The 26,150-nt window shown below is 36.4% G+C and overlaps 1 protein-coding gene across 5 annotated transcripts in view; it reads right to left on the reverse strand.

The window, feature by feature from the left end:
- The window catches only part of MMP16 (matrix metallopeptidase 16), a 352,530-nt gene that overhangs the window by 23,784 nt on the left and 302,596 nt on the right, over positions 1–26,150 (reverse strand). For all 5 annotated transcript variants that reach the window (XM_082433981.1, XM_082433978.1, XM_082433977.1 and 2 more), the window contains 2 exons: positions 8,996–9,146; positions 24–139 (listed from right to left, as the gene is read on the reverse strand). In XM_082433981.1, coding sequence (XP_082290107.1) covers positions 24–139; positions 8,996–9,146 — 267 coding nt within the window. The remainder of the gene's footprint in view (positions 1–23; positions 140–8,995; positions 9,147–26,150) is intronic.

Below are 26,150 nucleotides of genomic sequence, written 5' to 3' on the forward strand. Positions count from 1 at the left end.
TATATAATGCACATGTTGCATACCATTTTCTTTGTGCACAAAGGCTCCCTGAGGAGATTCGGGGATACCTTTCCAGACTGTGATTGGTTTGGGATAGCCAGGATCCATGGTTTTCATTTCTTCACTATATCTCCAATACCTGAAAAGGATAAATAAACAACAATAACACATGCATAGGAAAGACAATTACGTATACAAACAATAACAGTTAGCTAGCATTCATTAAATCCTTGCTGCATGCTACCTATGTACTTGTTAGTGATTTACAGAACTGATTTAAATCATGCAAAGACAGTGTACACAATTTATTCTGTTCCTTTTTTGAATATGCTAAAAATGGATATGCTATTTTATATTTATTCAGTCTGCTAAAAATTAATTTTAAAACTCTAGCTAAGCATAGTTACAATTCAGAAGGGTATCACCAACCTATGTAGAAATCAGAGGTTTTCATGATTTTTAAAAATCTTACTTAGGCACCAGAATACGTCATTTGAAATAAGCATAATCTTGATCCATTTACCCATTCATTTATTTAACAAATATTTATTGAGTACCTACTGTGTTTCTAGCATTATTGTAGGTGCCAGAGATACGACCTTGGACAAAACAGACATGCCTCAGCTCTTCTCAATCTTACATTTTAGGATATGTAGAGATTACAGGCAAAAAAAAAAAAAAACATTGTCAATAAGTGCATACTGTCATAGGAGGTGGTAAGATCTATTAAGAAAACAAAGCAGAAAAAGTTATCTAGGAATATGTGTCAGCCATTTTAAATTACTGGATAGCAAGGTCTTTGATAAGCCGTTGTTTGAGCAGAGAGCAGAAAGAAGTGAGAAGCAACATTCTGTAGTTTTGGGGAGCATAACATTCCAGGTAGAGTCACTAGTTATCAAAAGTTTCTGTGGCAGGCATGAGCCTGGAGTGCTTGAGCATCCACAGTGAGGCTAGAGTGACTAGAATTGAGTTAGCAAAAGGGAGACAAGGTCAGAGTGGGAACCAGCACCTGTGATTAGATAGACCCTTAAACTATGGCAAAACCTTTTGTTTTCCTCTAAGAGAGATGTGAAGCCAATGAAGATTTTGAGCAGAGGACCTTCAAGATATGGCTTATTTTTGAAAGAAACACACTGCTGCTATGAGTTAAACAGGTTGAAGGAGGTAAAGTAGAAGAAGAGATACCGGTTAGGATGTCATTTCAGTAATCCTTGGGCTAGAATGTGTACTGGAGAGCTGATGATAATTCAAGGGATTGGGATATTATTTTGAAGAAAAAGCCCAAAGAGATTACTAATGGATTGAATGCAGTATGTGAGAGAACAAAGTTGAGCATAACTCAGGAATTTGGGGCCTGAACAACCGGAAGAATAATGTTGCCATTCAGTGAGATAAGGAAGCGTGGAAAGGTAAATTAAGGAGGTTTGAGGAATTGTGCGTTTGGTTTTAAGCGTGTTAAAATCAGATGCCTGTTAAACATCAAAGTAGTTGTTGATGAGGCAGTTGGGTATATGACTGTAGACTTTAGGGCAAGTCTTGACTAGAGTCCTTGGTGTATAGATGGATAAACAGATAAAAGCAAAGCTTGCTAAGAGTCAGAACTCTCAGAACTCTCATCCCTTCACAGGGTGGCCATTGGGCCACTTTCACAGACCCACTAGACATCTAAGGAACAAATTGTGAACCTCCCTACTTTGCATCACTCATTATTGCCTATATGTTCTAAGAGTCAAAAATTTTATGTCTGAATGTTCAAAAGGATTGACAAAACTGGAGTGAAACCATTGGGAGTTCACAGGATATTGCCTATTTTAGGGCAGGCATAATGCTCTATGCATTATATCAAATGTTTATTCACAATAAACCTTTGAGAGAATTGTCATTGTCTCCATTTGAGAGAGGAGAACTCTTGGAGGACAATGACTTATAATCAGTTCTGTTCCATTTCAAAAGTCACTATTCTTTTTTCTACACATACCAAATATGTTTGACAACATTTTCTCCCCCCCACCACCACTAAACATCTCTTAACATATGCTAAAAGTAGCATTTCACCAAAAGATTTGTGAAGTAACACACAATGCATTATCTTGGGATTTGGCATTTGGCTTAAATCAGAAAAAAAAAAAATCCAGTCTTTTCTGTATATTCTCTTGTTTCAGGTCTATGGAGAATCCTTTATATACAGAGCTGTGGGATCATGTAAAGAATGTTTTGCTATAGATTCCCAGATACCTCAGATAAGTAACATGTGGAATATTAGCACTTCCTCCATCTCCAGTGTTCACATGGAAAAGAAAAAAAGATTGTTTCAGGATGTATCCCAATAATAAGCCACAAGGCAGATTTTATCCAGACAGGAAAACACACTGTAGAGGTGTTTGTCATAGATTCTTATCACATAGAAGATAAGGGCAGATTTGATAGAGAGATCAGGAAAAGCTTCAGGGAGAAGCACTGAGCTGAAATAATGGTAGCCAGGCCTATCTTTCTGAAGAAGACAAGTAGGGAGTGCAAAGTTCTACCAAAACTAAAGTATATTTTCTTTCATGGAAACATGTGCTTTTAAGTTATTTTTGAATAGTCCTCTATCACAGAACATGCTGTGATGAATATAGCATGATTAATGGGGTTGAGATTGCACTCAGAGTCTCCAGATCTCTTCTCTCAAGTAAATATTTCAATGGGATTTACAATAGTCATATATATTAATGGGTTCCTGAAGTTGATCATAAAGAAAACTTCTCACAGAAAAATCATCAAATACCTTATTTCACGGATTCTAAGATACATATTTTTTTCACATTTCACATCTCTGTGATAGGTATTTCACATCTCAATATTATGTCAAAGTATACTGGGCAGAGTTTTCCCCTCAATGATAGATTAAATTATGATGTATCTTACAATAAATGGCATTTTTAGATGGTGTAAACCATAACTTAAAGCAAGTTTTAAAATTCTGCTAACCCAGGAATAATTTAAAATCCTAGGGACAATGGGATCACACTCTACATATGATTTAAGGAAGATTACTACATATTCAGAAACCAGGTTTGTTCTCCAAGATGTAGTTATAACAATGTTCATGTAACAATACCTATTCTTCATGTAGTGCTTTGTAGCTATAAAGTAAATTTATATACATACATTATTTTAATCTTATTTCACTAAAATCCCTCAAATATCTTTTATATTGCATATTAAAACATACTTATGCTGAGCTCCTAACATAGATATAGGATATATGGTCACGCAATTCAGTCAATGACAAAGCATTGTGCATCATATTATTCAAAGGTAATGTCTTAGTCATATTTGCTCTTCTTGAATGTTACGGAGTTGAAACTCAAACTAATGCTCTTTGATTCATAGTGTAGTACAATTTTCTACCACACTACTGCTAGTGTTTCCCTTGACATAGCATTCTTACATTAATCCCCCTGTCATCTTACCCTCTTGGGGCCCTCACTCAAATTCTTAATGTTCATTGTGTCAGTATAATTTTCCTTCATCCTTTGCTCTATTTGCTTATAGATCCATTTGCCTACCAACACTTTTTTGAGCACTTATGTGCAAGACACATAAGATTTATTGAGATCACATTTCAAGAAAATATTTATGGAATGTGAATTTTATTGTACCCTCTAGTAGGAACATAATCCTGGTATGAATTTTTCAGGATGAAAGCAATTTTTCCCTCTTTCTGTTAGTAGATAATGCAAAACTATAACTTGGGATCATTTCACAATCTTTGAAAAACTCAACATAAAATTGGACCCTCAGGTTACCTGCTGTGTCAGCTTTGATATATATCCAGTAAACTTCGGTGTGATTAGAATCATCTGACTATATTCAATCATAATATTTTTCAGTCCGTTATATTATTATATATACACATTATATCCAGCTGTCTTATAAAAATGCTATGGCTTATTCATAAATATAGGTTTGCATTTTAATTTCTAACATATTTGAACATATTTCAACATGAACAAAAGGGCTCATCCCACTGATATTTTTCTCCCTGAAAAATAGGCTTATGGGTTCATTGAGAAGTATATTAGCATATTCACCTGGAACATTATGTAAATAAACCACTTGGAGGGGTTTAAGATTTAGATATTATAATGGAAAAATTTTGGAATTTTGTGCAGTAAGGTCAGCAAATGATAGAAGCTATTATAAATAAAGCTTATAGTTTTTTCTTCTGATATATCAATAATCTCAGCAGTAGAATTATGACTTTAAATTTCTGATTCTTTGAGAAAAGCATTGTAAATGAATCCTTTAAAATAAATTATGAATGGAAATGGGATTTATTCATCACTTTTTAGATTTGATCATGAGTCATAACCATAAGACAAAACAGTTGTCCGTGTAATAGTATACAACAATTTCTTAAATTCCTTCTGTATGAACAAATAAATGGTATAGAAAATTCTGAAATGACATACTTTAATGTTTCTTGATACTGAACTCAAACTGAACAGAAAGTGGCTCCAAGGTTGATTTCATATGACCCGGTCATTTCTTCATCCACTTTGTCTCATTTTCTTACTCTAGAGTCAGACTACTTGCCTCTGTTATCACAAAACCCAGGGCCACTTTTTTTCACACCCAAATAATCATACAAAATCTCTTTCTTCAGAAGCCTTATTAAAAATGCAACAAAATTGAAAATATCAATTTGTACTCTGTTGGATAATTTTAAAAACACAAAAAGGAATTACTTCATAAACACACACCTTAAGCTATAGGAAATACATGTATTTTTCTGTTTGGCTATTAGTAGTAATAATAATAAAACAAATCAAAACAGATCTAAATTCTGTCTTCTTTCTTTGAAAATGTCTTAAAATCCTCAACGGTTCAGCCTAGAATGAAGTATGACAAGAGAGTCTTGGGTATATTTGTGAGAAGGTGCTGAGATGATTTAGGAACATAACATTTTAGAGCTAAATGCTATGAAGATCAAGATGTATCCAAGTATGAAATTATAGTATATTAAGAAAAGGGCAAGTAGGAGTCTGAGGGACTGAGTTCCATGCTATATGTGAAACAGTGAAACCGGACATTTTAATCTGAATTTACAGATCTGTTTAAAGAAACATCATTTCTTCTATACTTCTTTAGCTATCTCTATACATATGAGATTTCATGTCAGCCCTTACTTTCAATACAATTTATATGAAATTACTCTCAGATCTGTGCCTCCAACCCACCTTTCCTTGTGAACTGTTACTACCTGCTTGATTTCTCTAATTGGTGTGTAAGCAGTTATCTCAAACCGAAAATGAACATTTCAAACTCTTAGTCCCTTTCCCCCAATATTCCTTCCCTTCTTTGTTACATCTTCAGAAATGGCACCATCTACTCAATTATTTAGGCAATAAACCTAGATGTTGTCTTTGATTTGCTTTTCTCACCCCTAAAATCCAAGGCATAAGAAAAACTTGTTATGATTACATACAAAATGTAAACTGAACTCTTTGCTCCATCTCCACTGCTACCATTGTGTCCCCCTGTACTACTTCAACAGCCTACCAATTAATCTCCTTGCTTCCACTTTTGAAGTCCATTCTTCACATGGAGGCCATAATGATGTTTTTGAATACACATCAGAACACGCACTTTCCTGTTGAAAACCCTCCAATGTTTTCCATTGTACTTAAAATTAAAAAATCCAGTCTTTGCCATGTTCTACAGGGCCTTGTAATTTGGCCTCTGCTTACCTGTGTGACCTCCTCGACCACTTACCCACTATGTTGTAGCCACAATGTTTTTTTCTTATTTGAACATTCTAACATTTTTGCTTTTGTACTGCTATTTCGTGTACTTACAACACACTGTTCTGAATAGCTTCATGTGGTTGAAATTTCTCCCCACTAAAGTCTCTGCATCAGTGTCCCCTTCACAATTTAGGCCTTTCTTGACCTCCACACTAATTTCCCAACCACTCCTTACCACCCACGAACCTCTATCACATCATCACCTATTATATTTCTTGTAGTGTTTCTCAATGTTATCAGGGTCATTTATTTCTTCTCTGTTTACAACTATCTCCCCTAATAGAATCTAAGGACCATGGGAGCAGAATACTTGTGGTCTTTTTTACCACTATATCTTCATTACCTAGTAGATGTCACATAGTATGTGCTCAAAGAATGTTTTAACTAAATGAGTAAGGGATATGCCAAGATGAGTACAGAAATCTTATGCAAGCAGGAATTAGAGCTATTGAGAATGGAATGGGCTGTCTCATATTTATGCTGTCACCACAGGTAGTCAGGTACAGAAGGATGAATACCTATGGAATGTAACTGAGGCAGTCTAGACTTTGGTAGGAAGTGAATATGATGCAGGACTGACATATGGCAGCACTTGAACCAAATATAATTTAAAGGTGTGCTTTATTTGTCTAGCAGATTATATAAATGATTCTGATTTTGAATGCTTTTCTAGAGTATTTGTACTTTCCAGCTCATCACAGTACCTATCACTCCCTATTGCCATATATATTACTCCTGTACCCAGCACTGTATACATTATTTGCCTGATCCCTTAAAGCAATTGAGTTTTTTACACTTGGACTAGGTTATCTCTAAAATCCTTTTCTGATCTTAACCTTAGAGAAATAGAAATCTGTTTTACATTTTTTAAAACAGAAAAATGTCAATGAAATAAGAGGAAGAAATAAATAAAGATAAATGTTTTCTCTCAAAATATACATGGAAAAAAATATATATATTTAAAATTCATAAGTATTGTAAATATATAATGCCTATAAGGAAGAAAAACTCACTGAATTCTCATATAAAAGTGATAACCAAGTTGTTGTTTTTATGTTTGAGTTAGATAGTTTAATGTCTTTTCCATCTACTTTTAATCTAGAATGAATGTATTAATAAATTGTGTGACTTTGGAATTAAGCAATTATACAAATATGAAGTCATCTGTTTATAAAACATCTATGACTCATGAACTCATATATAAGATCACACACATGGAAATTAATTGGGATCCTGCTTTAAATATTTTTAAAACCTATCAAAGCAGTTATTTAGGCAGAACTTAAAATCAAAGTATTTCTATATATTTTGTTATACTTTGCGTGAAGCTTGTCAAGTCAGAAATAAATTAACTAAAACTCCTTTTCTCATTTACTATATCTTTATTCCATTATAAATTTGGTATGTAACCTTCATTGATTTCATTGATTTGAGGTAGCCCACATTTAATTTCTAAACTTAATTCTTTCAAGAAATGCTAAGTTTTTAGAATGGAAACATTTTTAAAAGTATGGCTAACAGATAATAAAATGGCAGTTTTTATTGTCATCTATGAAACCCTCATTAAAGCTGTTATATGAAAGTTAAGCTTTCATATTTTGTCCTGTAAAAGTTAATTTCTCCAGGGTGTCTTCTCAGCCTTTTGTTTCTACCCCTTTTTGGGGGTGGGGGTGGGGTGGAGACAATACAGGACTATATTGAACCTAGTCCTGAAAGAGTACATTCAAGCAATTAAAACCAGCTGAGGAATTAAACTCTAACAACCTGAGGGTTGTTATTTTAAAGAATATAAGTCCACAGATTTATTTTCATTAGGGGTCACCAGCTGTGGCAATTTCTTCATTCTTCTCTTTTCATACTCTAACTACACATATCTTACTGAGAGTCATATACTTTTTGTGATGATAAGTAATATCTTCTACATTAATAGAGTTTTTGTTTGATGAATCTTTTTTGTTTTGTGATTTAGTAAGAAACATTCAGCAAAACCTTAGTTTCATGAGAGTGAATTAAAAGCTATGAATATTTTGCCATAGAAATATATACAAATTTAATGTATAAAAAGCATGTAACAGTATAAAAGTATACATATTTATCCATGGACACAAATGATAGGATCTTTTTGTTCACAGATAAAGCTCAATGTTTTAAGTCACTTGCTATCAAAAATTACAAAGTGTAAAATAAACAAGGTTTATATCCTTATTTTTCTCATGAAGTTGGAGACATTTTATAGGGTTACATTATGTTAAGATTATAAGGCAAACTCAATACTAGCTTGTTGCTCATTAAAACCTGTTTTTTTATGTGTGTTTGTGTATGTGCGTGCTTTAAATTTACTTGTAAAATAACATATTTAAGTTTTACCTAACAATGAAGGTTACTTATGAGTGTCACATTTTGACCCAACTAGTAATAGTTAACTAAAATTTGATTTTTCATCTTTATTTCTTTTTAACCTAATATTAATTTAAAATAATAAAAATATAGCCTTCAGCTTATATTTTACATGTAATATCTGTAAAAAAGTGGGCAGGGGGTGAAGTTAGTATGCCTAGTGGCTACTGTACGTCATACACTAATAGTTCACTTTGTTTTACAGACCCTGTTAGTAATGTCATAAAAGGAAAAGAAATGACAGAAAATAGAAAGAGATATTATACTTCAAGCTAAAAGTGTTTAGTCCAATGATAGTTAGGTTAGTTCATCGCACCTATCTGCTGGTACCTAAATAAATAGTGTCCTAAGAAATAGAACTCATGACTAAACTGAAGGTATTTGAAAATGTTCAAAATTAACTGTGTGCAAAGTGTAAAATTTAACTTTAAATATAAAAGGGAAAAAAAAGCCTCTCTTAAAAAGTACTTTTTAAGTAAAGTAAGTAAAATTACAAGAAAATGCATTGTAAAGATATAATACACTACCTATATAGTTTTATAAGCATGTTAAGATTATAGAGAAGAGAAAGAATATATACTGTATATATACATTCATAAGAAAGTCACATTACTTGGGTATATTAGAGGAAGATTTATCTTGAATATTATTTTAAAATATGTTTAAAAATGGTTGCAATTCTATTAATTCTTGTGCTTATACCTGCACAGATTCTTTCCTCAAATGTACATGCCTATTATAGACTAGATATATTGACTTCTCTAAACATTAGTTAACTGTTTTCCTCATGTGAAGTGTGTACTGACCTGTCCCCCTTGAAGAAATAGGTTTTCCCAACGTCCTCCCACCAAATGGCTGAATCAATACCATGAGGGGGAATTCCGCTTCCAAGAGTAATCAAGTCATGAGGGTAACCAGGTTGAAGAGTCGTGTCCTTGAACACCCAATATTTGTTACCTGTATGAAATAAGTGCAAATGCAGAATACACTAATTTAATGTCAGAAATTAGAATATATCTACTAACACAATGCATTTAAAATTCTTTTACATGAAATCCATGAAATAACTTAGTAGCAGTCACACCTGGAATACTGACGTTGAAACATAAATGTTATTTTCAAAAGTGGACATAATGAAAACTTACTTAATAATGTAATCAGAATTTGTGTGTTAATTTAAGAAATAAAAAAGATCTACAACTTGCCATATTGAAACAGTTTTGAATCAAGGGTCAAGGATTCTTCCTCTAGGAATTAGAGGCCTTATTTTCATTCAAGGCTAAATCATTCCTGTGTTTTGTGCATTTTATATGCCCTCATATTGCTGTACTGATTACAACCTCTACTCTGTTAAAACACTTCTTCTGGGCTGATCCTTTTCTTTTAATATATAAACATTCACAAGTCCAGCTAGTTTAATTAAGTCATCCTCTTTTGACCTGATGCCCTCTTCTAGGTGTTACACTATCCTTCTCTTTAAGAGTGGTGACTGAAGGTAGCAAAATTTTAACCCTAAACTTGTTCAGAATTGCCAGAGTATGGCAATACTAAAAAAAAGATGAACTTCAGTCAGCTTTATTGCTGTTTTGAAATTATCTACAGACAACACACTTCCTCATGCCCTACACCCCTGACAGACTATGTACACCACTCCCCTCTTTGGTATGACTCTCAAGTATTCTGCAACCATTTCTCACTCCACTGAAAGTTGACTTAATACACATTGTCTACGGAAACCTTTTGTCCTGGAGTCACCAATGCCTACAATTTTCCACCCTTATCTATTGACACAGTTGCCCACTTAAAGAACTTTTCTCCCTGAGCTGCTAGAAAACCATTTTGTTGTTGTTGTTGCTCTTTCTTCTCTAGCTGCTCCTCTCTGAGATTCATTTATTTTACTCAGTCCTTGAATGTTGACATTTCCCAAGACTCTGTTCTCTTCCCTCTTCTCTTCTTATTTTAAATTGTACAGGGACAGAGTGGTGTCACAAACTCAAATACTTATAAGGGCCAGTCTAGAGATGACAGGAGTGGAGTGGCAGAGGTATTCAAATATTGAGACATATCCTGGATCTTTCTGTACTCAAGCAACTTCTTGAGTAACTAACTCCTCTTGAGGTTAATATCTGGCAAAGTAAAACAGTATCTTAATATCTGACAAAGTATCCTGTGTCCTTTCTACTAGATGTAAGGCCATCCTCATTGTTAAAATATTTCAATACTAACTGTAGCTGAGGACTATGATAAACTGTAGCATTCATGTTATACCTAAAGAAATTTTAAAAAATTTAAAACCACTTACTAGCCTAAAACACCACAACACAAATGAACCAAAAAAACACATCTTCAGGCTAGATTTAGGTAGGAGTCTCTAGTTTGTAACCAGGGTAATCTTATTTATCCCAAGAGTTTCTACTACCATTTGTTATCATTTTAAATTAAAACAACATTTGTTGTGTACCTTCAGTGTCCCAAGTATCATGTTACGTACCAAGGATACTAAAGAGAACAAGACAGACCTGATCACTACTCTGATCATCCCAAACTCAAGTGAATTCAGCAGATGAAAACCAAAACCACAAAAATGTAATTATAGTAATTGAAAAACTATTGAATGCTATAAAGGAAACATATCAGGGGTTGAGAAAAAGAAAACATAAGGGGAACTTACTTCAAATAAGGAGATCAGGAAAGCGTCTCTGAAGAAGTAACACTTAAGCCAAATTTAAAGAAAGAGAAGAAGGTGATACCTATGCAAAGAATGCTGGGAAGAGTGTTCCAAGAAAAGGAGAGTTTTATATGATCAAAATTGAAAGAAGATCCATGGAATGTAATAAGCAAGAGGATAGTAACACTGAAAACCTATATGATGGGCTTGGATCTTAGTTTGAGTACACTGGTAAGCCATCAAAGAGATTAAATTAACAAAGGGATAAGGTCTGTTTCCTATTTTCAGAAGATGATCTTTGGTCTTTTGTTGAAAATGGATCTTAGAGAGAAGAGTGGAAATGAGAAGCTCTATCAAAGATCTTTTGCCAGGGAAGAACACTCAAGATGGCAGAGGAGTAAGACGTGGAGCTCACCTTCTCCCCACAGATACATTATAAATACATCTACACAAGGAATGACTCCCACAGAACATCTAATGAACGCTGGCAGAAGACCTCAGACTTCCAAAAGGGCAAGAAAATCTCCATGTAACTGGGTAGGGCAAAAGAAAAGAGAAAAAAAAAAAAAGACAAAGGAATCAGGACAGTACTTGTGTCTCTGGGAGGGAGCTGTGAAGGAGGAGAAGTTTCCTCACACTAGGAAGTCCACTCACTGGCAGGGACTGGGGGGAGCTTCAGAGCCTCAGAGGAGAGCACAGCAACAGGTGTGCAGAGGGCAAAGCAGAGAGAGTCCTGTACAGAGGGTCCCAGCACTCCCTAGCCTGAGACATTTGTCTGCTCACCCACCAGAGCAGGTGGGGGCTGGGTTCTGAGGCTTGGGATTCAGAGGTCAGACCCCAGGGAGAGGACTGGGATTGGCTGCATGAAGATAGCCTGAGGGGCTAGTGTGCCACAAATGATGGAGTCTGGGAAGAAAACTGGGCCTGCTAGAGAGACAAGGAATCATTGTTGGTGGTGTGTGAGGAGAGGGGCTGGCCCGCCATAGGAGCTTCTTCCGCTCACAGGCAGAGGACACAGTCTACATGAGCTTCAGGGGTGGGCGTGAGCTGCAGCTTCTATCTTGGACCCTAGAGGCAGGAGCTGACTGCTACTGCTGCCACCACTGCTGCCAAGGGTCCTGTGAGCAAGCGCAGCTCACTGCCCACAACTTGTGGCTTGTGCAGCCCGCCAGTTGCTTGTGCAGCCCGCCACTGCTGAGGGACCCATGATCCAGGGCCAACTTCCCCAGGAGAATGAAGAGCACGCCCCAGGCTATTGCAACTTCCTGCTGGCCTCTGCCACCACAGGCACTTCCCTCACATCTCAATTTTGGCTGCCATATCCAGCCCTCTTCCCAGCCTGAGTGAGTAAGTGTGCCCAAGTTAGCCACTGCTTTTGCACCTTCTCGCCTGGGCAGGTAAGAGATGGGGCCAAAAGCAAAGCTGAACCGCAGGGGTGGTGTGACCAAAGAAGAATGGAAATCTCTCCATGCAGCTGCAAGAGTAGTAGATTAAATCCTGGCAATTGGCTTGGTAAACCCTACATCTGTGGAATATCTGAATAGACGAGTGTCCCCACAATTGAGGTTGGCCTAGCGTTAACAACTGTGGACTTTGGGGGGAATTACATGCAGGAGTTGGGCAGGTCAAAGTCTGAGCTGGGCTCACAGTGCCCATGTCAGGTCCAGAAACCTACTTAGAGGTATTGGAGTACTTCCTGGGTAGGCAGGGATTGGCTGTGGCTCACTGTGGGGTCAAGGACAATGACAGCTGAGGTTACAGGAAAATAATAATTATTATTACTATTTTTATTGTTTGTTTATTCTGTTGTTCTTTTCTAATTATTCTTTTAATTTTTATTTATTTTTTCTTTTCTTTTTTATGCTGTTATTTTTAATATATTTTTATTTTATTTTTTCTATTTTTACTTTTTTTGTAATATTGTATTTTTCCTGGTTTTTGTTTTTTTCTTTGTTTTGTATTGTTCTTATATTTTTAACTATATTTTTAAATTTTTACTTTACTTTTTTCTTGTTTTCAGTTTTTTCCATTTGTTTTCTTCTTTCTTTTTTTCATCATTTTTGTGTGTTTGTTTTATACTTTCTTTGACTTTTTTTAGTTTGCTTTCTGCTTTTGATTTTTTTTTTGTTTTTCTTAGTTTAATTTTTTTGTTTGTTTTCATCTTTGGGTTCATTTATTTGTTTGGTTGCTCTCTTCTTTTTTGTTTTCTCTGTTGTTTTTTTTTTTTCTGTTTCTGTGTGTATGTGTATTTCTTTGTGTGTTTTTGTCTGTTTGATTTTGCTATAACCATTTGTCTTGGGGTTTTTCTTTGTCAGTTTGTTTTCTTTACTTTCTTTTCTTCCATGCTATGCAGACTGCAGGGTCTTGGTTCTCTGACCAGGGGTTGGCATAAGCCTCTGAGATGGGAGAGCCAAGTCCAGGACACTGGATCACCAGAGAACTCCTGGGACCAGGGACTATTAATTGGTGAGAGCTCTCTCAGAAGTCTCCATCTCAACAAGAAAATCTGGCTCCACCCAACAGCCAGCAAGTTCCACTGCTGGACACCTCACACCAAACAACTAGCAAGACAGGAATACACTCCACACATTAGCAGACAGGCTGCCTAAAGTCATACTAAACTCACAGACACCCCAAAATACAACATCTGATATGGTCCTGCCCATCAGAGGGACAAGATCCATCTCCACCCAACAGAATGCAGGCACCAGTCCCCCCCTACACACACACACACACACACCAGGAAGCCTACACAAACCACTGGACCAACCTCAAACACTGGAGGCAAACACCAAAAGACTGAAGAAAGGCAACCTTGCAGCCATGCAGCCTGCAGAAAGAAGACCCCAAACACAGTAAGTTAAACAATATGAGAAGACAGAGAAATATGTTGCAGACAAGGGAGCAAGGTAAAAACACACAAAACCAAATAAATGAAGAGGAAATAGGCAGTCTACCTGAAAAAGAATTCAGAGTAATGGTCATAAAGATGATCCAAATCTCAGAAATAGAATCGAGAAAATACAGAAACATTTAACAAGGACCTAGAAGAACTAAAGAACAAACAAACAGTGATAAACAACACAATAACTGAAATCAAAAATACTCTAGAAAGAATAGATAGCAGAATAACTGAGGCAGAAGAACGGATAAATGAGCTATAAGATAGAATGATTGAAATAACTGCCATGGAGCAGAATGAAAAAAAAAAAGAATGAAAAGTATTAAGGACAGTCTCAGAAACCTCTGGGACAATATTAAGTGCACTGACATTCACATTATAGGGGTCCCAGGAGAAGAAGACAAAGAGAAAGGGTTCTGACAAAATATTTGAAGACATTATAGTCAAAAACTTCACTAACATGGGAAAGGAAATAGTCAATCAAGCCCAGGAAGTGCAGAGAGTCCCATACAGGGCAAAGCCAAGAAGAAAAATGCCAACACACATATTAATCACACTAACAAAAAGTAAATACAAAGAAAAAATATTAAAAGCAGCAAGGGAGAAGCAACAAAAAATATACAAGGGAAACCCCATAAGGTTATCAGCTGATTTTTCAGCAGAAACCCTGAAGGCCAGAAGGGAGTGGCAGGATATATTTAAAGTGATGAAAGGGGAAAACCTACAACCAAATTACACTACACAACAAGGATCTCATTCAGATTTGATGGAGAAATCAAAAGCTTTACAGAAAAACAAAAGTTAAGAGAATTCAGCACCACCAAACCAGCAATACAAAAAACGCTAAAGAAATTCTCTAAACAGGAGACACAAGAGACAAAAAGGATCTACAAAAACAAACCCAAAACAATTAAGAAAATGGTAGTAGGAACATACATATCGATAATTACCTTAAATGTGAATAGATTAAATGCTCCGACCAAAAGACACAGTCTGGCTGAATGGATACAAAAACAAGACCCATATATATGCTGTCTATAAGAGACCCACTTCAGACCTATGGACACATAGAGACTGAAAGTGAGGGGATGGAAAAAGATATTCCATGTAAATGAAAATCAAAAGATAGCTGGAGTAGCAATACTCATATCAGATAAAATAGACTTTAAAATAAAGACTGTTACAATAGAAAAGGAAGGACACTATATAATGATAAAGGATCAATCCAAGAAGAAGATATAACAATTATATATACACTGAACATAGAAGCACCTCAATACATAAGGCAAATGGTAAAAAGGGGAAGTCGACAGTAACACAATCATAGTAGGGGACTTTAACATGCCACTTTCACCAATGGACAGATCATCGAAAATGAAAATAAATAAGGAAACATAAGCTTTAAATGTTGAACTTGACTGATATTTATAGGATATTCCATTCAAAAACAACAGAATAGGGACTTCCCTGGTGGCGCAGTGGTTAAGAATCTGCCTGCCAATGCAGGGGACATGGGTTTGATCCCTGGACTGGGAAGATCCCACATAATGCAGAGCAACTAAGCCCGTGAACCACAACTAGTGAGCCTGCGCTCTAGAGCCCGTGAACCACAACTACTAAGCCTGTGAGCCACAACTACTGAGCACGTGTGCCACACTACTGAAGTCCGCACGCTTAGAGCCCATGCTCTGCAACAAGAGAAGCCACAGCAATGAGAAGCCCACACACCACAGCAAAAAGTAGCCCCCACTCACCCGCCACAACTAGAGAAAGCCCATGCATGGCAATGAAGACCCAAGGCAGCCAAAAATAAAATAAATAAATAAGTAATTAAAAAAAAAAAAGAAACCAGAATACACTTTCTTCTCAAGTGCACATGAAACATTCTCCAGGATAGATCACATCTTGGGTCACAAATCAAGCCTCAGTAAATTTAAGAAAATTGAAATTGGATCAAGCATCTTTTCTGAACACAACACTATGAAAAAAAAAAGTGTAAAAAAACACAAACACATAGAGGCTAAACAATACACTACTAAATAACCAAGACATCATTGAAGAAATCAAAGAGGAAATCAAAAAATGCCTAGAGACAAATGACAATGAGAACACACTAACCCAAAACCTATGGGGTGCAGCAAAACAGTTCTAAGAGGGAAGGTTATAGCAATAAAATCCAACCACAAGAAACAAGAAAAATCTCAAGTAAACCATCTAACCGTACACCTAAATAACTAGAGAAAGAAGAACCAAAAAACCACAAAGTTAGTAGAAGAAAAGAAATCATAAAGATCAGAGCAGAAATAAATGAAATAGAAACAATGAAAGCAATAGCAAAGATCAATAAAACTAAAAGCTGATTTTTTGAGAAGATAATCAAAATTGAAAAACCTTTAGCCAGACTCATCAAGAAAAGGAGAGAGTGGACAAAAATAAATAAAATTAGAAATGAAAAAGGAGAAGTTATAACAGACACCTCAGAAAGACAAAAGAGACTACTACAAGCAACTATATGCCAATAAAATGGACAACCTGGAGGAAATGGACAAATTCTTAGAAAGGTATAACTTTCCAAGACTGAACCAGGATGAGATAGAAAATATGAACAGACCAATCACATGTAATGAAATTGAAACTGTGATTAAAAATCTTCCAACAAACAAAAGTCTAGGATGAGATGGCTTTACAGGCGAATTCTATCAAACATTTAGAGAAGAGCTAAGACCCATCCTTCTCAAACTCTTCCAAAAATTACAGAGGAAGGAACACTCACAAGCTCATTCAATGAGGCCACCATCACCCTGATACCTAAACCAGACAAAGATATTACAAAAAAAGAAAATTGAAGACCAATATCACTGATGAATATAGACTCAAAAATCCTCAACAAAATACTAGCAAACAGAACCCAACAACACATTAAAAGGATCATATATCATGATCAAGTGGAATTTACTCCAGGGATGCAAGGATTGTTAAATATACACAAATCAATCAATGTGATAGAGAGAGACCTTCAAGATGGCGGAGTAAGACGTGGAGATCACCTTCCTCCCCACAAATACATCAGAAATACACCCACAACAACTCGAACTGAACACATAATGAATGATGGCAGAAGAACTCAGACTTCCCAAAAGGCAAGAAACTCCCCACATACCTGGGTAGGGCCAAAGCAAAAAGGAAAAACAGAGACAAAAGAATAAGGATAGGACCTGCACCTCTGGGAGGGAGCTGTGAAGGAGGAAAGGTTTACACACACAAGGAAGCCACTTCACTGGCAGAGACAGGGGGTGGTGGGCGGGAAATTTTGGAGCCACGGTGGAGATAATAGCAGCAGGGGGGCAGAGGGCAAAGCAGAGAGATTCCCACACAGAGGATCAGAGCCGACCAGCACTCACCACCCAGAGAGGCTTGTCTGCTCACCTGCCGGGGTGGGTGGGGGCTGGGAACTGAGGCTCGGGCTTCAGAGGTCAGATCCCAGGGAGAAGACTGGGGTTGGCTGCATGAACACAGCCTGAAGGGGGTGAGTGTGCCACAGCTAACCAGAAAGGAGTTTGGGAAAATGTTTGGAACTGCCTAGAGGCAAGAGACCATTGTTTCGGGGTGTGCGAGGAGAGGGGATTCAGAGCACCACCTAAATGAGCCCCAGAGATGGGCACGAGCCACAGCTATCAGCATGGACACCACAGACGGGCATGAAATGCTAAGGTTGCTGCTGCAGCCACCAAGAAACCTGTGTGCAAGCACAGGTCACTATCCACACCTCCCTTCCTGGGAACCTGTGCAGCCCACCAGTGCCAGGGTCCCCAGATCCAGGGTCAATTTCCCCAGGAGAACACATGGCATGCCTCAGGCTGCTGCAATGTCACACCGGCCTCTACCACCACAGGCTTGTCCCACATTCCATATCCCTCCCTACCCACCAGCCTGAGTGAATCAGAGCCCCCTAATCAGCTGCTACTTTAACCCCATCCTGTCTGAGCAAAGAACAGATGCCCTCAGGTGACCTACAGGCAGAGGCGGGGCCAAATACAAAGCTGAAACCCAGGAGCTGTGCAAAACAAAGAAGAGAAAGGGAAATCTCTCCCAGTAGCCTAAGGAGCAGCAGATTAAATCTCCACAATCAAATTGATGTACCATACATCTGTGGAATACCTGAATAGACAACAAATCATCCCAAAATTGAGGTGGTGGACTTTGGGAGCAACTGTACACTTGGGGTTTGCTTTCTGCATCCAATTTGTTTCTGGTTTTATGTTTATCTTAGTTTAGTATTTAGAGTTTATTATCATTGGTGGATTTGTTTATTGATTTGGTTGTTCTCTTCCTCCTTTTTTCTTTTGATATATAGATATATATATTTTTTCCCTTTTCTCTTATTGTGAGTGTGTATGTGTATGCTTCTTTGTATGAATTTGTCTGTATAGCTTTGTTTTACCATTTGTCCTAGGGTTCTGTCTGTCTGGGTTTTTTTGCTTGTTTGTTTGTTTGCTTTTTTTTCTTTTAGTATAACTGTTAGCGCTTCTTTTAATTGTTGGATTTGTTTTTTTGGTTTGGTTGCTCTCTTCTTTCTTTCCTTCTTTCTTTCTTTTTTTTGCTTTTTTAATTGATTTTGTTTTTTTAATATTTTTAATAATTATTTTATAGTTTTTATTTCAATAACTTTATTTTATTTTATTTTATTTTATTCTTTCTTTTTTTCTCCCTTTCCTTCTGAACCATGTGGCTGACAGGATCCTGGTTCTCCAGCCGGGTGTCAGGCCTGTGTCTCTGATGTGGGAGAGCCGAGTTCAGGAAATGGTCCACAAAGAACCTTCTGGCTCCACATAATATCAAATGGTGGAAGCTCTCCCAAAGATCTCCATATCAATGCTAAGACCCAGCTCCACTCAACAACCAGAAAAATACGGTGTTGGACAACCTATGCCAAACAACTAACAAGACAGGAACACAACCCCACCCATTAGCAGAGATGCTGCCTGAAATCATAATAAGGTCACAGACACCCTAAAACACACCACGGGATGTGGCCCTCCCCACCAGAAAGACAAGATACAGCCTCATCCACCAGAACACAGACACTAGTCTCATCCACTAGGAAGCCTACACAACACACTGAACCAACATTGCCCACTGGGGGCAGACACCAAAAACAACTGGATATATGAACCAGCAGCCTGCAAAAAGGAGACCCCAAATACACTAAGTTAAGCAAAATGAGAAGACATAGGAACACACAACAGATGAAGGAGCAAGGTAAAAACCCACCAGGCCTAACAAATGAAGATGAAATAGGCAGTCTACCTGAAAAGGAATTCAGAGTAATGATAGTAAAGATAATCCAAAATGTTGGAAATAGAATGCAGAAAATGCAAGAAACGTTTAACAAGGACCTAGAAGAAATAAAGAGCAAACAAACAATGATGAACAACAGAATAAATGAAATTAAAAATTCTCTAGAAGGAATCAATAGCAGAATAACTGAAGAAGAATAATGGATAACTGATCTGAAAGATAAAAGAATGTAAATAACTACTGCAGAGCAGAATAAAGAAAAAAAGAATGAAAATAATTAGGGACAGTCTTAGAGACTGCTGGGACAACATTAAACACACCAACATTCGAATTATAGGGGTCCCAGAATAAGAAGAGAAAAAGAAAGAGAGTGAGAAAATATTTCAAGAGATTATAGTTGAAAACTTCTCTAATATGGGAAAGGAAATAGTCAATCAAGACCAAGAAGCACAGAGAGTCCCATACAGGATAAATCCAAGGAGGAACACACAAAGACATATATTAATCAAACTAACAAAAATTAAATACAAAGAAAAAATATTAAAACAGCAAGGGAAAAACAACAAATAACATACATAACCCATAACATAACCCATAAGGTTAACAGCTGATCTTTCAGCAGAAACATTGAAAGCAAGAAGAGAGTGACAAAACATATTTAAAGTGATAAAAGGGAAAAACTTACAACCAAGATTACTCTACCCAGCAAGGATCTCATTCAGATTCAATGGAGAAATTAAAACCTTTACAGACAAGCAAAAGCTAAGAGAATTCAGCATCACCAAACCAGCTTTACAACAAATGCTAAAGGAACTTCTCTAGGCAGGAAACAGAAGAGAAGGAAAACACCTACAATAACAAACCCAAAACAATTTTTAAAAATGGTAATAGGAACATACATATTGTTAATTACCTTAAATGTAAATGGATTAAATGCTCCAACCGAAAGACATAGACTGACTCAATGGATACAAAAAGAAGACCTGTATATATGTTGTCTACAAGAGACCCACTTCAGAACTAGGGACACATACAAACTGAAAGTGAGGGGATGGAAAAACATATTCCATGCAAATGGAAATCAAAAGAAAGCTGGAGTAGCAATTCTCATCTAAGACAAAATGGACTTTAAAATAAAGACTCTTACAAGAGACAAAGAAGTAGACTACATAATGATCACGGGATCAATCCAAGAAAAAGATATAACAATTGTAAATATTTATGCACTCAACATAAGAGCACTTAAATACATAAGGCAAATGGTAACAGCCCTAAAGGGGAAGTCAACAGTAACACAATCATAGTAGGGGACTTTAACACCCCACTTTCACCAATGGACAGATCATCCAAAATGAAAATAAATAAGGAAACACAAGCTTTAAATTATACATTAATCAAGAAGGACTTAATTGATATTTATAGGACATTCCATCCAAAAACAACAGAATACACTTTCTTCTCAAGTGCTCATGGAATATTCTCCAGGATAGACCATATCTTGGATCACAAATCAAGCCTTGGTAAATTTAAGAAAATTGAAATCATATCAAGTATCTTTTCAGACCACAATGCTATGAGACTAGATAACAATTACAGGAAAAAAACGTGTAAAAAATACAGACACATGGAGGCTAAAGAATACACTACTAAATAACCAAGACATCACTGAAGAAATCAAGCAGGAAATCAAAAAATACCTAGAGAAAAATGACAATGAAAACCCAATGACCCAGAACCTATGGTATGCAGCAAAAGCAGTTCTAAGAGGGAAGATTATAGCAATACAATCCTACCTCAAGAAACAAGAAGCATCTCAAATAAACAATTTAATCTTACACCTAAAGCAATTAGAGAAAGAAAAAAACAAACAAACAAAAAAACCCCAAGATTATCAGAAGGAAAGAAATCATAAAGATCAGATCAGAAATAAATGAAAAAGAAATGATGAAAGCAATAGCAAAAATCAATAAAACTAAAAGCTGGTTCTTTGAGAAGATAAACAAAATTGATAAACCACTAGCCAGACTCATCAAGAAAAAAGGGAGAAGAAACAAATCAACAGAATTAGAACAGAAAAAGGAGAAGTAACAACTGACACTAAGCAATTATATGCCAATAAAAGATACAAGCTGGAAGAAATGGACAAATTCTTAGCAAAGCACAACCTTCTGAGACTGAACCAGGAAGAAATAGAAAATGTAAACAGACCAATCACAGGCACTGAAATTGAGACCGTGATTAAAAATCTTCCAATAAACAAAAGCCCAGGACCCAATAGCTTCACAGGTGAATTCTATCAAACATTTAGAGAAGAGCTAACACCTATCCTTCTCAAACTCTTCCAAAATATAGCTGAGGGAGGAACACTCTCAAACTCATTCTACGAGGCCACCATCACCCTTATACCAAAACCAGAAAAAGATGTTACAAAAAAAGAAAACTACAGGCCAATATCACTGATGAACATAGATGCAAAAATCCTCAACAAAATAGTAACAAACAGAATCCAACAGCACATTAAAAGGATCATACACTGAGATCAAGTGGGGTTTATCCCAGCAATGCAAGGATTCTTCAATACATGCAAATCAATCAATGTGATAAACCATATTAACAAACTGAAGGAGAAAAACCATATGATCATCTCAATAGATGCAGAAAAAGCTTTTGACAAAATTCAACACCCATTTATGATAAAAACTCTCCAGAGAGTAGGCATAGTGGGAACTTACCTCAACATAATAAAGGCCATATATGACAAACCCACAGCCAACATCGTTCTCCATGGTGAAAAACTGAAGCCATTTCCACTAAGATCAGGAACAAGACAAGGTTGTCCACTTTCACCACTATTATGCAACATAGATGTGGATGTTTTAGCCATAACAATCAGAGAAGAAAAAGAAACACAATGAATCTAAATTGGAAAAGAAGAAGTAAAACTGTCACTATTTGCAGATGACATGACACTGTACATAGAGAATCCTAAAGATGCTACCAGAAAACTACTAGAGCTAATCAATGAATTTGGTAAAGTAGCAGGATACAAAATTAAGGAATGAATTTCTTGCATTCCTATACAGTAATGATGAAAACTCTAAAAGAGAAATTAAGGAAACAGTCCCTTTTACCATTGCAAAAAGAAGACTAAAATACCAAGGAATAAACCTAGCTAAGGAGACAAAAGACCTGTATGCAGAAAATTATAAGACACTGATGAAAGAAATTAAAGATGATACAAACAGTTGGAGAGATATACCATGTTCTTGGATTTGAAGAATCAACACTGTGAAAAAGAGTATACTACCCAAAGCAATCTACAGAATCAATGCAGTCCCTATCAAACTACCAATGACATTTTTCACAGAACTAGAACAAAAACTTCACAATTTGTATAGAAATAAAAAAGACCCCGAATAACCAAAGCAATCTTGAGAAAGAAAAATGGAACTGGAGGAATCAGGCTCCCAGACTTCACAGATCAATAGAGATCAATGGAACAGGATAGAAAGCCCAGAGATAAAACCATGCACATATGATCACCTTATTTTTGATAAAGGAGGCAAGAACATACAATGGAGAAAAACAGCCTCTTCAATAAGTGGTGCTGGGGAAACTGGACAGCTACACGTAAAGAATGAAATTAGAAAACTCCCTAACACCATATACAAAAAAACTCAAAATGGACTAAAGCCCTAAATGTAAGGCCAGACACTATCAAACTCTTAGAGGAAAACATAGGCAGAACACTCTATGACATAAATAACAGCAAGATCCTTTTTGAACCACCTCCTAGGGAAATGGAAATCAAGACAAAAATTAAAAAATGGGACCTAATGAAACTTAAAACCTTTTTCACAGAAAAGGAAACTATAAACAAGACGAAAAGACAACCATCAGAATGGGAGAAAATATTTGCAAATGAAGCAACTGACAAAAGATTAATCTCCAAAATTTATAAGCAGCTCATGCTGCCCAATATCAAAAAACAAACAACCCAATCCAAAAATGAGCAGAAGACCTAAACAGACATTTCTCCAAAGAAGATATACAGATTGCCAAGAAACACATGAAAGTATGCTCAACATTGCTAATCATTAGAGAAATCCAAATCAAAACTACAATGAGGTATCACGTCACAACAGTCAGAATGGCCATCATCAAAAAATCTACAAACAATAAATGCTGGAAAGTGTGTGGAGAAAAGGGAACCCTCTTGCACTGTTGGTGGGAGTGTAAATTGATACAGCCACTATGGAGAACATTATGGAGGTTCCTTAAAATCTAAAAATAGAACTACCATATGACCCAGCAATCCCACTACTGGGCATATACCCTGAAAATACCATAATTCAAAAGAGTCATGTACCGCAATGTTCGTTGCAGCTCTATTTACAATAGCCAGGACACGGAAGCAACCTAAGTGTCCATCGACAGATGAATGGATAAAGAAGATGTGGTACATATATACAATGGAATATTACTCAGCCATAAATAGAAATGAAATTGAGTTATTCGTAATGAGGTGGATGGACCTATAGTCTGTCATCCAGAGTGAAGTAAGTCAGAAAGAGAAAAACAAACACTGTATGCTAAGACACATATATGGAATCTAAAAAAAAAAAAAAAAACACTCTGAAGAACCTAGGGGCAAGACAGGAATAAATACACAGACGTAGAGAATGGACTTGAGGACACGGGGAGGGCGAAGTGTAGGCTGGGACAAAGTGAGAGAGTGACATGGAGTTATATATACTACCAAATGTAAAATAGATAGCTAGTGGGAAGCAGTTCCATAGCACAGAGAGATCAGCTTGGTGCTTTGTGACTACCTAGAGGGGTGAGATAGGGAGGGTGGGAGGGAGACCCAAGAGGGTGGAGGTATGGGGATATATGTATATGTATAGCTGATTCACTTTGTTCTAAAGCAGAAACTAACACCACATTGTAAAGCAATTATACTCCAATAAAGATGTTAAAAAAAAATCAGTGTGATTCACCATATTAACATATTGAAGAATAAAAATCATATGATCTCAATAGATGCAGAAAAAGCTTTTGACAAAATTCAACACTCATTTATGATAAAAACTCTCCAGAACGTGGTCCTAGAGGCAACCTACCTTAACATAATAAAGGCCATATATGACAAAACCACAACCATCATTCTCAATGCTGAAAAACTGAAACCATTTCCACTAAGCTTAGGGAAAAGACAATGATGTCCACTCTCGCCATTATTATTCAACATAGTTTTCCAAGTGCTAGCCATGATAATCAGAGCAGGAAAAGATATAAAAGGAATCCAAATTGGAAAAGAAGAAGTAAAAGTGTCACTGTTCACAGATGACATGATACTCTGCATAAAAAATCCTAACGATGCCACCAAAAAACTACTAGAGCTCATGAATGAATTTGGTAAAGTTTCAGGATACAATATTAATGCACAGAAATCTCTTGCATTCCTATATACTAACAATTAAAGTCAGAAAAAGGAAACAATCCCATTTACCATTGCAACAAAAATAAAATACTTAAGAATAAACCTACCCAAGGAGGTAAAAGACCTGCACTCCTAAAGCTATAACACACTGATGAAAGAAATCAAAGATGACACAAACAGATGGAAAGATATACCATGTCCTTGGTTTGGAAGAATCAATATTGTCAAAATGACTATATTGCCGAAAGCAATCTACAGATTCAGTGCAATCCCTATCAAATTACCAATGGCATTTCTCAGAGAACTAGAACAAAAAAATCTTAAAATCTGTATGGAGACACAAAAGATCCCGAATAGCCAAAGCAATCTTGAGGAAGAAAAACAGAGCTAGAGGAATCAGGCTCCCTGGCTTCAGACTATACTACAAAGCTACAGTAATCAAGACAGTATGGTACTGGCACTAAAACAGAAATATAGATCAATGGAACAGGATAGAAAGCCCAGAGTTAAACCCACGCACGTATGGTCACCTTATCTTCGACAAAGGAGGCAAGAATAGACAATGGAGATAAGATAGCCTCTTCAATAAGTGGTGCTGGGAAAACTGGACAGTTTGAAAAATAATGAAAATTAGAAAATATTGTAAAATAATGAAATTAGAACACTCCCTAATACCATACACAAAAATAAACTTAAAATGGATTAAAGACCTGAATGTAAGACCAGACAGTGTAATACTCTTAGAGGAAAACATAGGAAGAGCCCTCTTTGACATAAATCACAGCAAGATCTTTTTTGACCCACCTCCTAGAGTAATGAAAGTAAAAAGAAAACTAATCAAATGGACCTAATGCAGCTTAAAACTTTTGCATGGCAAAGAAACCATAAACAAGATGAAAAGACAACCTTCCGAATGGGAGAAAATATTTGCAAATGAAGCAACAGGCAAGGGATTAATCTCCAAAATATATAAACAGCTTGTGAAGCTCAATATCAAAAAAAAAAAAAAACCCAATCCAAAAATGGGCAGAAGACCTAAATAGACATTTCTCCATAGAAGACATACAGATGGCCAACAAGCACATGAAAAGATGTTCAACATCACTAATTATCAGAGACATGCAAATAAAAACTACAATGAGGTATCACCTCACACTGTTCAGAATGGCCATCATAAAAAAATCTACAAACATTAAGTGCTGGAGAGGGTGTGGAGAAAAGGGTACCCTCCTAACTGTTAGTGGGAATGTAAATTGATACAGCCACTATGGAGAACAGTATGGAGGTTCTTTAAAAAAGTAAAAATGGAATTACAGTATGACCCAGCAATCCCACTACTGGGCATATACCTTGAGAAAACCATAATTTAAAAAGACACATGCACCCCAATGTTCATTGCAGCACTGTTTACAATAGCCAGGTCTTGGAAGCAACCTAAATGTCCATCAACAGAGGAATGGATAAAGAAGATGTGGAATATATATACAATGGAATATTACTCAGCCATAAAAAGTAATGAAATTGGGTCTTTTGTAGAGTTGTTGATGGATCTTAAGAGACTGTCATACAGAGTGAAGTAAGTCAGAAAGAGAAAAACAAATATAGTATAGTAATGCATATATGTGGAATCTGGAAAAATGGTACAGATGA

This window comes from Balaenoptera physalus, assembly GCF_965194825.1.
Source record: "Balaenoptera physalus genome assembly, chromosome: 17".
Lineage (NCBI taxonomy): Eukaryota > Metazoa > Chordata > Mammalia > Artiodactyla > Balaenopteridae > Balaenoptera > Balaenoptera physalus.